A 13,345-nucleotide genomic window follows, 5' to 3' on the forward strand; every position below is an offset into this window, starting at 1 on the left:
GTGGGCAGAACCGCTGCTGTCGGTGGGCAGAACCACTGCTGCTGTCGGTGGGCTGAACCGCTGCTGCTGTCGGTGAGCAGAACCGCTGCTGTCGGTGGGCAGAACCACTGCTGTCCTTCTGCGTTAGCACTGCTGCTGATGAAAGAGACTGTTGATTTCACAGTAAGGAATACATGTTCTGTCTTTCAACAGTGGGAATCAAGTTAGGACTACTGTTCTAGAAATATTGCACATTGTTCAACATGTGAGTACATTGTCATGTTGACTGCTTGAAAAGGGTGAGGTTTCACATAACTGGAATATACATTCATTACGTGCACATGGTTACAAGCATCTCTCTTAATTTCTTTGGGAATTGAATGCAGTTAAATGTTATTTTATTTCATTGCAGGGCTGAGGTGACAAACCCCCATGAGGTGGTGAGGATGATGATTGGGCTAAGAAGAGCAATGGCACGTACACATTACCCAGACACCCCTCCTGGGGGGATGGGGGGGGGGGGGGGACAGAGCAGAAGACAAAAGGCTGTCCATAACCTCATTCCCTGTGGCGTCCTCTGTACATGACACCGGCTGCATGACTTGTTTAGAATGGCTGTATGAAGCATGATAGTTTTGCAGTGTCATAAATCTTTAATATTTTGCAATGTTGAGGGAAAGATGCATGGACACCACAGGAAGGAGTAAAATTGTGGAGGATGAGGGCGACTCCTCCACACCGAGTGAGGAGGTCAGCACTGCGTGAGACTCGCACTGTTAAAGGTCACGGCCTACTCAGTCATGCAGGATTACATGCACAAGTACTACAGTCTGTTTACTTTTATTTATTTATGCTTGAGAAGCCCAGAAAAACCAGGTAAACTTTGTTACATCAGAAATCCCCTAGCCACAAACCCCTGTGAGCCAGTGTGGTATGGAGTCAGGGCAGGCCGGAGGTTACTAGAGAGCTGATGTGCTTAAGCGTTGGAACTGGACTAATTATTTGGTGCCCACACTACTCTCAGATAACTACCCCCTAGAGGATTTGGCTTTGTCTAGCTGAAGTTATTAGATGAACCCAGAGTGTTTTAGTCTACTGATATTTTTAGCTTCACATTGATTCCCTGGGTCACTTCACTCGGGAAATTCCATAGAATAATATAAAACAAAGCCCTCTAGTGTTATGCAACTTATTTTAATGATTTACTGGCACAATACTGTCATTCACATTAAAATGAAAGATATTAAAGTGCAAATGTTACTTACACTCACTGGCCACTTTATTAGGTACACCTTGCTAGTACTGGGTTGGACCCCCTTTTTCCTTCGGAACTGCCTTAATACTTCTTGGCATAGATTCAACAAGGTACTGGAAACATTCCTCAGAGAGTCTGGTCCATATTGACATGATAGCATCACACAGTTGCTGAGGAGGCCATTTGAGTACAGTGAACTCATTGTCATGTTCAAGAAACGAGTCTGAGATGATTTGCGCTTTGTGACAAGGCACGTTATCCTGCTGGAAGTAACTATTAGAAGATGGGTACACTGTGGTCATAAAGGGATGGACATGGTCAGCAACAATTCTCAGGTAGGCTGTGGCATTGACACGATGCTCAATTGGTACTAATGGGCCCAAAGTGTGCCAGGAAAACATCCCCCACACCATTGCATCACCACCACCAGCCTGAACTGTTGATACAAGGCAGGATGGATCCATGCTTTCAAGTTGTCAATGCCAAATTCTGACTCTACCATCCGAATGTCGCAGCAGATGTCGAGACTCACCAGACCAGGCAAAGTTTTTCCAATCTTCTATTGTCCAATTTTGGTGAGCCTGTGTGAATTGTAGCAGGATGACAGCACCAACATCTCAAATTGACTTAATTAAATGTTTTCCATTAACTACCAAGATCTGCATCATTTTATGTAACATTAAAACTAATTTCCAAAAATGTGACTAAACAAATGTGTTTTTCAACTCATACTTTCACATTGTCTGAGTCATAAGCTGGAAGGTGATTCCATATCTGGAGGGATATTTATGAAAATGTTTCTTCAACTTGATGGCTTCTCTTTCCACAACTTTGAAGTTACAGCTTCTCGCCCATGTCTCTACGACTGAGGTCTTGCAAATGCCCAATTCAGATGCCTTTGTCATATGGCATTTGGTAGGATCCTGCTAGAAGTTGAAGTTGATAAGTTGACAGACCTACACTTCTTCACCCAAATGTCTTGAACTAGTCATCTGAAATTATTAAAAATCAATCTCTCAGCTTCATCCCACGGCAGACTGGTACTAATCTCACCAACTCAGGCTCTTTCCTTGCCAAATATGTGACTTTTCATTTTTCTCAGAGTCAGTTTCCATCACCATAGTTTAATCCTCCTGAAGGCTCACACTTATCTCTCCACTGGCATTGTACCAATCACCAACCTCACTTTGCGAGTGGGGGAACAACACAATGGTTAAGACTGACAAGGTAAAGTGGATAGCCTGGCAAACAGGTGCTTGTCTGTGGACACTGACCCAAGGCCTCTGGTTCCAGGTATAAGTCCTGGTGTCCCTAATCTGGCAGGGTACTCTTACTCACATAAGTGCTTCCATGGGGGTCTGTTGGTCCACTCTTTGCAGGTTGGAAAACATCTTAGACTGTATAATTGGGTCAAATACTTGGGTCACCATGTTTTTGGTTTGGATTTAAGATTCTTGCTGTGGGATGCCAGCTCTTAGTTTGGCCTAATCGGTAGTGAGCAAATCTTACTTGAAACCTTGACTATACTTGTCATAACATCACACCAAGTGTAAAACTTGGACATAACCCAGGTACAGATGGTCATAGATGGAATAGATTTTTTAAATAAATGAAACTAAAGCCTTCTTGAAGTGTCAAGGTTCCCATGGCGACAGCCTCCATGTTTTTCTTTGTTTTGGTTTCGATTCCTGTTTCTGCTCCTTTTCTTATGTGTCTGTTTTTTTCTCCTCCCCTGATTATTCCCATATCTGTATTATTCCCATGTCTGTATTATTCCCATGTCTGTATTATTCCCATGTCTGTATTATTCCCATATCTGTATTATTCCCATGTCTGTATTATTCCCATATCTGTATTATTCCCATGTCTGTATTATTCCCATGTCTGTATTATTCCCATGTCTGTATTATTCCCATATCTGTATTATTCCCATATCTGTATTATTCCCATATCTGTATTATTCCCATGTCTGTATTATTCCCATGTCTGTATTATTCCCATGTCTGTATTATTCCCATGTCTGTATTATTCCCATGTCTGTATTATTCCCATATCTGTATTATTCCCATGTCTGTATTATTCCCATGTATGTATTATTCCCATATCTGTATTATTCCCATATCTGTATTATTCCCATATCTGGATGCCTGTGTTCTGTTCACTTCCTTTGTTGGTCTTTGCATTTATCTCAGTTTTTTATCTGTTCATCTTTGTTGCCTCGTGTCATGGCGAATTTTGTGCTTTTGCTTGTGTTGAATTTGTTCTTCACGTTTGCTCTTCCTGATCTTTGTTTTACTTTGCCTTCATTATTTCTTCTGGTGCTTGGAATGATAGATGTCTTTGTCTACAGTGAAGACCATCTACACACTTGCATCCTGTCTCAGTGCTCTGGAGAGCAGAGGGTTCTGCCTTTGTGAGTTCAGCTAGGACACCCTCCTGAATCCATTTAAACACAGGCAGCATGAAAGAGAGGATGTGTGTAAAAGAGAAAGAGATTGTGTGTGACAGAGAGGAAAAGAGGTGTGTGAAAGAGAGGAAAGAGAGATTGTAAGTGAAAACAAGCACAGCAAGTAGAGAGGGGAAACAATGAGAAAGGGGACAGAGAGAGAGAGGGGAAAGAGTGGGAGAGGAGAAAGAGTGAGAAAGGGGAAAGAGTGAGAGCTTACTGTGCAAACTACACTCTCTACCTTCACAGCGTTGCCACGACAACCCAGACAGAGTGACTGTGAATCACAGAAACAGAATACTTGACATTACATCTCTGTGCCTCCATGGTTGAGTTATCTGTCACACAGGGGGCCAGCAGACCAAGTGCTGAGCCAAAAAAATCTGCTAATCATCTTCACAGAAGCCGATGTGTATACTATTTTATGTCCTAATATAATCCCTTTTAATAGCTGGATGTAAAATATTTATCAGGTCAGTTGAGTGATGAAATGTGTTGCAGAAATGATCATGATAAATGAATGAAATCAAATAGTTACAGGGGTTGGACAATGAAACTGAAACACGTGTCATTTTAGTGTTGGAGGTTGGACCATCTTCATTAATTGCACATTGCACCAGTAAGAACAGAGTGTGAAGGTTCAATTCACAGGGTAAGAGCAGTTTTGCTCAAAATATTACAATGCACACAACATTATGGGTGAAATACCAGAGTTCAAAAGAGGACAAATTGTTGGTGAACGTCTTGCTGGCACATCTGTGACTAAGATAGCAAGTCTCTGTGATGTATCAAGAGCCACAGTATCCAGGGTAATGTCAGCATACCACCAAGAAGGACGAACCACATCCAACAGGATTAACTGTGGACGCAAGAGGAAGCTGTCTGAAAGGGATGTTCGGGTGCTAACCTGGATTATATCCAAAAACGGCTGCTGAAATCATGGCAGAATTAAATGTACACCTCAACTCTCTGTTGGTCCTTCGGTCACTCATGCCAATTCCAAATGTCGGTTTCAAGGGTGTAAGGAGCGCAAATCTTGGGCTGTGAACAATGTGAAACATGTTTTGTTCTCTGATGAGTCCACCTTTATTGTTTTCCCCACATCCGGGAGAGTTACGGTGTGGAGAAGCCCCAAAGAAGCATACCACCCAGACTGTTGACCAGAGTGAAGCATGGGGGTGGATCAGTGATGGTTTGGGCTGCCATATCATGGCATTCCCTTGGCCCAATACTAGATGGGTGCATCACTGCCAAGGACTACCGAACCATTCTGGAGGACCATGTGCATCCAATGGGTCAAACATTATATCCTGAAGGCAGTGCTGTGTATCAGGAGGACAATGCACCAATACACACAGCAAAACTGGTGAAAGATTGGTTTGATGAACATAAAAGTGAAGTTGAACATCTCTCATGGCCTGCACAATCACCAGATCTAAATATTATTGAGCCACTTTGGGGTGCTTTGGAGGAGCGAGTCAAGAAACGATTTCCTTCACCAGCATCACATAGTGACCTGGCCACTATCCTGCAAGAAGAATGGCTTAAAATCTGACCTCTGACCACTGTGCAGGACTTGTATATGTCATTCCCAAGATGAATTGATGCTGTATTGGCTGCAAAAGGAGGGCCTACACTTCAGGACATCTACCACAGCAAGGTCAATAGACGGACAGGAAAAATAACTTCTGACCCCTCTCATCCTGGACATCACATCTTCCAACCACTCCCCTCTGGCAGAAGATTCAGGGCCATCAAAACCAGCACAACCAGGCACGCAAACAGCTTTTCCCCAGAGCTGTAGCACTCAGCAACAGAACCAGTCCCTCTGCACCTTAAACCCTTTATGCCACTTACCACACTCACTTTCTTCTCCACCTACCTCAATGGACATGATGACATTTTCTGTCAAACAGCATTTGTGCAATACATTATACCACCCCTTGGCATTTTACTGTTAATTACTGTTAATTACTGTTAATACAACTGTACAACTGTTTATAGCATATTTATTACATATCTATTCTGTATATATATCTTGTATAGTCTGTGTGTTGTCTTGTCGTCTAGTATGTCTCAAGTCTTACTTGTGGGCCAAAACCAAGACAAATTCCTTGTATGTGCAACATACTTGGCGAAATAAAGTGATTCTGATTCTAAAACCAGGTGTTTCAGTTTCATTGTCCAACCCCTGTACTTGTTAGTATTATATTAAAAAGATCAATCAATTGGCTCTTTACTAACATCCATTGATTGTTACCCATAATTGCTAATATAACCATTATATAACCATGATTGTTACACCTTAATTGCTAATATAACCATGTTACCTTGGTTGAGCTATTGTCCTCAATGTCTGATGCTTATTGCCGCGGTACATTTAGGTATGAAGCAGTTTAAACATTGTAATATAATGACATAACTTTATCATTGATCTACACTTGTAATGTCAATTTAGTGTAAGCAGGTGTTATGATGCCCAAGTATACACTCAGATTGCAACAAAGAAGCATTGGGACACTGTTTTACTTATCTAATGCGGTGGCAGGTTGTAACCTTAGGAGTTGACAAAGCTGAAACAATACATAGACACAAAGCCAAACAGAGGAAGTGAAATGAAAGGAAGTGGCCAAACTATAGTGGAACCAAAGAACACAGGACTTCTCAAACCTCTTAAACAGTGGGAAACATTAGTAAAACGTAAGAAAAATGGCATTGAACTCCCTACTACTAACCACCAGTTTAATCAGTTTAAAAAGCTGAATGTATACAAATATTCCCAGGTTGGCAAAACAATTTCAATTGGACAAGGCAAAAGGTGAACTCAAAAACAGACAGAGGAGTCATTCATACTTACAGTAATCCAAATGCACAAATATCATGCAAGACGATTCAACAGGAACCAAGACAACAGTCTGCAGACTGAAGGATTTTCTGAAGGATCTTTTATAAGAACTGGGGGAGGGGACTCGACCAGTGAGGTACCAGTTAGCAGCAGCAGATGGGATGAACAGACACACTGACACAAAACACTTACGCACAGCAGACCAGTCAAATATTAATAGGGATCGAAGTAATATTAAAAATACAAAAAATAATACTGCTGAAAACATCTTATTCACCCCTCACAAGCAATATGAGTATATTGAGAATGAAAGAAGCAGTGTAACAGAGTACTATAAGGGCCATCAGAGAATACTGTGGAGCAGTGTAACAGAGTACTATAAGGGCCATCAGAGAATACTGTGGAGCAGTGGTGGGAGGCAGTCCTGGAGCAGAGAGGCTACTATCATCTCATGATGTGCTTTTTATATGATATGTTGGAGTGTCTTTTGTTCTAGCTTTATATGAGCATTCGTATAGTTCACAGGAGCTTTCACGTCACACTCATGCTCACCTGACAAAAATTACAGTATTATGTTGTACAACTAATTAACATACGTCGGGTTTGTGTTGTGAATGCACCTTGAAATGTGAACCCAATACACCGTATCATTATGCACCAATTCAACCTTTAATCATGTGCTGTTGGGAGTTGCATCTATTTAGCATATATATTCGCATTAAAATATTAAGTTGTCATTACATCTGTGCGTGTACAGTGTGCATAAAATTCATGTGAAGACCAATATTCTGCGCATTATGTACGTTCTCCCTGAACTGTGGACGCATGATGTGTTAGCGTCATTCCCAACTTAAACCGTTTTTCAGTACTCTGTTCTGGCGCATCCCCTCCCCCATCAGATTCCAGCGCAGTGTTGAGCGAAACGGAACAGAATACACTCTGGGACTCTGGAATAACAGCGAGCAAGATGGCGCTTTGTTTCAGCACTGGACAGCTCCCGCCAAATTCACGGTGAAACTACGGCCAGGTACAATCATATTATACTGGACACTGGACAGTCTCGCTTTTGACATGTTTTCTGTTGTCCGTGTATCTGGCATTCGAAGGAATGGTCCATCGGACTTGCGCGTCGTTTGGTGCAGCGAATAAGGAGGACAGATATTCGCGTACCACGGACAAACGGTCTACTCGCTGGCGTCTCCGCAACGATAATCCAGCCTTCGCAGGAATGAATGGTGGAATATTGAAAATAAAAGCTAACGGCTGGCGTTGACTAAGATTAACATGAAGGTGGAACCGTTGGAATTATCCGACCATATCTGTTTCGTTATTTATTTTCTAGCCTTATAAAATGTGGGCGAATGCAGACGTGACAATAGCCGTTTGGCACGCGAATAAATAACACTCTGTAAGAGACAATACTAATTTATCCGGCAAACATCTGTTGTACGTTTTAATGCAAAACCTACCAGTACCTTCAGGTTTAAAAGGATGTCCGCTGCTCTAGTGCTGATGATCATGTCTGCGTCGTATTTCAATCCCAGCTTCGCATTGAGCTCACATTTCGATTCAGGTGAGTCTATCTATTTCTTTTCGTTTGTAGGCACAGTTTTTCCCCCCAAATAAAAATATAACACAAGACGAAAATGTTGTTGTTACGTGCATAACACGTGGCCTATTTAATAAACGCTTCTTTTGCCGCACATCACGAATGCGATTTATGAGAAATTTTTAACTGCAGTTATTTAGGTGGATGCTGTTTGCATCTGAAACAGTGCCGTTCTCAGAATGTTTATACACCGTGGGCAGTCCCCGTCGGCGTTTGGTCCATATCTGCATGTTTTAATTGACTGTTTTACATACGGAGAGAAAAAAATATATAATTATTCCAGATAATCTAGGAATTAAAGATGTGTTTAGAAATATCTCCTTTAATATAGGAGATATCCATATATATCCACTGGACATACTAGTTCGAGTAAATGACATTCTGTGTCTTTAGTAATATGAGGGTGGGGGGTTGAGGGGTGGGAGATTAGTGTCTTGGTGGCTTGGTATGAATGGTCATCTGTAATTAGAGAGGGCTCTTTACCCTCTGGGGTGGTGTGAGTAAGGAGAATTAATTAAGTTTCGATGACAAGAACTAGAACATGACGAGTACTAAAACCTTGGTAGCTCTGTAGAATATGTAACAATCGATGCTGGGCTCTGAGGGATTGGTGATATTCTACCACTGCACAATATCTACACATTATCTCTGCATGTGACTCAGGAAATGTGAAGGTTCATCACTTATACTTGAGTCTGATGTGTTCATCTCTCAGTTTCATCTTACTGCATCCCAGATTCCAAGTCATGATTATCCCCTGCAAACTATGAGTCTGTGACTGCCCATGTCCCTCACCTGTATCAGGGAGTCACCTTTCATCTGCTTATCACTGGTGATTATTCCTCTCTATCCAAGTTCACTACACACACTTGTGCCTGATTCTTCTATAAGTGGTTCCTCTGGTGACCACGTGGGCTTGCAAGCCTCGATGGAGCGGTGGTTTGCCAGTCCTGCTCTGTGATTCAGTAGAACATTGCAGCCTGTTACACATTTGCTGCTTCCTGGCTCCACGGTTCTGGCCCCAGTCGGTGTGCACCTTGCCAAGCTGAAAGGAACAGAAGTGACAGTGAGTGATTTTAGTCTGCACCCCTGCACCCGTGCAGACATTCATGTGTCAGGGTGAGCCACTGGTCATTTTCCTGTCACCTCCTCCTGCTGTTACGGCTATGACCTAGCAGAGCTCGGGGCAAATCAGCTGCGACCTATCAGAGCTTGGGGCAAATCCCATTGGCTCGCTTTAACATGTGCTTCTAATTGGGTTGATTGACAGTTGGGATGAGGCTCGGGTCTAGGGGCGGAGACAGGAGAAGACAGGTCATGGCCGTAGGGGCCTTGCTGATTTCTGGGAGTGTCACAGTTTCTTCAGTCTCACTTTCTCATTTATTTAGGACAGGGACTATGTCTCCTAGCTTCATCGATGCTGACAGGCTTACTGATTTGTTTATTTCAGCCTGGACATTTTTTTAAGGTGCAAGTCTTCACTTGGCACTTGGATAATTCCAGTGAGCGTAGCAGCTTAGGAGTCTATGCAGTATGAATCAATGGCACATCAGTCATGACACATATGCAGGTGGATTAGTCTTTGTTTTCATCTTCATTGGTTACGTCTTGTACTCGGTACTGTGCAGGGCTACGGTTGCAGGACCCAGCCTTGCAGTGGCTTCACAGTAGTTTTGGGGTAAGTGTCTTGTTCGAGGGCATGACAGTGCTCAGAGGGAGGATTTTGATCCCCTCTCCCAGGACCAGTGGGACTTTGGCTTGAGTTCAGAAGTATGACCACAGTTGTTCAGCCATGACATATCGCTGCTTGAACTGTTTACAGGATGAGACACTCTGGTGAGTCAAAGCTAGACAGTGTAGAAAATGACTCAGATGCGTATCAGCTTTTCTTAATGGGCTGCAAAAGTACTGGCATTTTCAAAACAGCCCACCAGCCAGGAGAAACCAAACCAAATAAGTATGCTTTAGTAATACAGCTACATTTACAACTTCCTGCAAACAAATTGTCTACCACTTATACAAGACATCACCTCTTCAGAGTTTTGATGAAAGATGAAAAGAGATAAGTTTTCAGAAGATATTGTAAGGAATTTGTTCCTTGTTCATGTAGGTATGTGTGTGTATGTGTTGCTTGTGTAAGACAGAGAGATATATGGGAAGAATCAGAGATATTGTGATTACAGAGAGAAAAAATAGGTGGTTGGGTATGTTTCAGTGTGTGTGTGAGAGAGAGAGTGAGAGGGAGGGAGAGATAGAGAGGTATTACATATTGTTCCTTTAGTAGAATGTGGACAGCTGAAGATAATGCTCATGACATCACTGTGCAGCAGAAAGGGCTGATGGGTACTTACCGGCAGAGTTGGCAACCGTCCCGTCTCTGATTCCGTACTGGGTATTTACTCAGCCAGCCGCTGTTGTAAGCCTTCCTAGACCTGTAGGCTTAAACTGGAGTGGAACTTAAGCTATTCCTGTAATCAGCGCATCATTTAGTTGGCACACTTCTGGAATATAATGACCTGCGGATTTGTCTTCCTCATTTTAACCACCCACGTCTGGATGCAGTGTTGCACTGACCTTGGATCAGAGTGTTGGGTAAGAGAAGAGTGTCCTCTTCAGCTGAGAACTAACTGTTCTGAGACCTTAATCAGAAAGGGAGAGACACTACGTCATATACAGAAGACACATCAGGGCAAGGTAAAAGGAAAGAGAAGAGCGATCCTGCTAGAATTGGAACAGGCTATACTACACAGACCTGAGGAGTGCTGTAGAATAGAGCTGATCTGGGAACTGTGGCAGTAAAAAAGGGGACTGGTGTGTGTGCATTTAAAGTATAGGAGCAGGATATCTGCATGATTATGAGATAAACAAGAGACAGAGCGCTGGCTTAAATGTAAACAATGGCAATCAGGTTACAAGGTGGTATGTGGCAGTGTGATCTATGAAGATTTGTTGAGTTGCAGGTGTACGGTAAGAATGCTTTCCCCTCCAGATTTCACTGTAATTGTGATACATTTCACTTTAGCTAACAACTCTGCTTATAATTCACACAGCTGCGCAAACACCATTGTTAGGATGAACCTTCACATGTGCCTGGTTTTTTATTGGATTTTATGCTCTTCAGCAAAGTGTGACAAGGCTGAACCACTCCTGCAGATGGGCTAACAGTCTTTGTTTTGATGCCTTTATCTCCTTCCAGAAACTACTGTTCTCCAGGTTTGAGCATCCTTCTGTCACTCCTGCTGAAGAACTGTTTGTGTTTGTGTTGTTTGTGTTTGTATTGTGCGTGTGTACAGAGTGTAGGAGTGTGCAGAAAATGGTGGAGGGTAATTGATTCTGAAAACAGGAAGAGTGTATCTAGAGAAAAACATTTTCTCTCTCTCTCCCTCCTCCTTCCCTCTATCCATCTCTGTAATATTATCCCATAAATTTTTTAGTAGCTCCCTCTTGCCAATTAAAATATCAACTGCGTATTTATCAACAAACCTAAGTTTTTGCTGTTGAAGTCTGAGTAGGGGACATCATGGAGTGATCATTGTGTGTACATAGTCTCTTCTTATTGCTTGGCCATGATGAAGCTGTCAGTCTGAACTAGTAAAGTGCCACAGCCATCTGTAAATATGAACTGAATGAAAAAGCTAGTGATAAAACACTCCTTAGAAAAAATGGTGTGTGGCCTGTGTGTGTGTGTGTGTGTGTGTGTGTGTGTGTGTGGGTGTGTGTGTGTCTGTGTGTGTGTGTGTGTGTGTGTGTGTGTCTGTGTGTTTGTGTGTTTGTGTGTCTGTGTGTGTGTGCGTGTGCATGTGCATGTGTGTGTTTGTGTGTCTAACAACTGCTGTCCAGGAAGAGATTTTACACTTTGCACAGGGCGTGCACAGGGAGACATTTGACATTTGCCAGCATGTGGATTTAGTGCTACTGGGAACCAGAGAAATACATGCAGATCCACTGCAGACATGTATCTGTTAGCATACTTTCAGCCTCAGTACAAGGCACAACTCGTCAATGTGATTGTTCTCGTGACTTCATAGCTGAGTCAGAGTCGATGCTTTTCTCATGTTTTGTGAGTCAGCGTGTCTGATACGGGAGAGAAACACCAGGGCTCACTGCTCATAGCAGAGCAGAGGTCAAAGGGTGAAGGAAATGTCAACACTGCTCAATACATCTGAGGTGAGAAACACTTTGAGTGGATGGGCTTCACCTTCCAGTTCACGTGGTCCAGCTCAGTGAATGAGCTCCTGCTAGACTAAGATGTCCTGCTTTGCTTATACCCTTCTGCCACATGTGATAATGAGAAAAATGTGCAGAATCACACCTTTTTTTGATGGTATATCTGTGGGTTAATGCTAATGCTAATGCTAATGCTGATTCTTGATGATCTCCTCAAACAGTACAGACACATGACTGTGGAGGAGCGGAGGCTGATAGCCACTCTTCACCATCAAAGTCTGGGCAGCTGCAGTCTCAGAGAACCCCAGTCAGACTACTGAGGCAGCAGCCTGAGCCACTGGGCTGCGCTTCTCTAAAACTAAACACAGTCTTTGGTCTTCCTACTGGATATGACTGGACATGTCTCTCTATTACACTCTCCATCTCTAACAGGATTTGTCTCCTGTCAGTCCTAGTTGTGGAAATGTTATAGTGACTGTGAAAACAGAGGACTTACACAGTCAAAGTACATGCGCGTGCACACACTGAGCAGTCCAGTGGATAGAGCAACTGATGGCCATCACTCTTCTAACTCCGCGCACACACACACACACACACACACACACACACACAAACACACTCATGCAAAGGGCCGTAGAGGATGCTGAGAGAGCAGATTGCAGACATGGGGAGTTTGGCGTGAGGTATAATGGCTGCCCTAAACACTAAATCTGCTCAAATACATAATTCAGAGCACTGGGCTGTTCCGGGTCTTCATTGCCTGCCATCTGGCTGTTATAGTAAGCCAGAAATAATGTAAAAAGTCTCTGGCATGACATGTCCAAAAGGGATTCGCCTTTTCCCTTTGCCACAGCTGTGCTGCACTTTCAGCACCACGGATAGTTCTGGCATCAGTGGGTTAGAAACATTTATGCATAAAATCATTATGAGCATCATTCGATTTAACGCATATGTTAAATTTAATTAGTTAAGGCCTATATGTATTGGCTGGACCTTTTGAGTTGTTAAGAATGTGAGCTGGCAAATTTGAGCAAATGTATGCAG

The 13,345-nt window shown here is 42.8% G+C and overlaps 1 protein-coding gene across 1 annotated transcript in view; it reads left to right on the forward strand.

Moving 5' to 3' along the window:
* Positions 1 to 7,459: 7,459 nt before the first annotated feature.
* The window catches only part of aatkb (apoptosis-associated tyrosine kinase b), a 41,652-nt gene continuing 35,766 nt past the window's right edge, over positions 7,460 to 13,345 (forward strand). The window contains exon 1 of the mRNA XM_076999396.1: positions 7,460 to 8,098. Within this exon, the coding sequence (XP_076855511.1) occupies positions 8,017 to 8,098 (82 nt within the window). The 5' untranslated portion in view covers positions 7,460 to 8,016. The remainder of the gene's footprint in view (positions 8,099 to 13,345) is intronic.

The sequence above is a fragment of the Brachyhypopomus gauderio genome, chromosome 3 (genome assembly GCF_052324685.1).
Source record: "Brachyhypopomus gauderio isolate BG-103 chromosome 3, BGAUD_0.2, whole genome shotgun sequence".
Classification (NCBI taxonomy): Eukaryota; Metazoa; Chordata; class Actinopteri; order Gymnotiformes; family Hypopomidae; genus Brachyhypopomus; species Brachyhypopomus gauderio.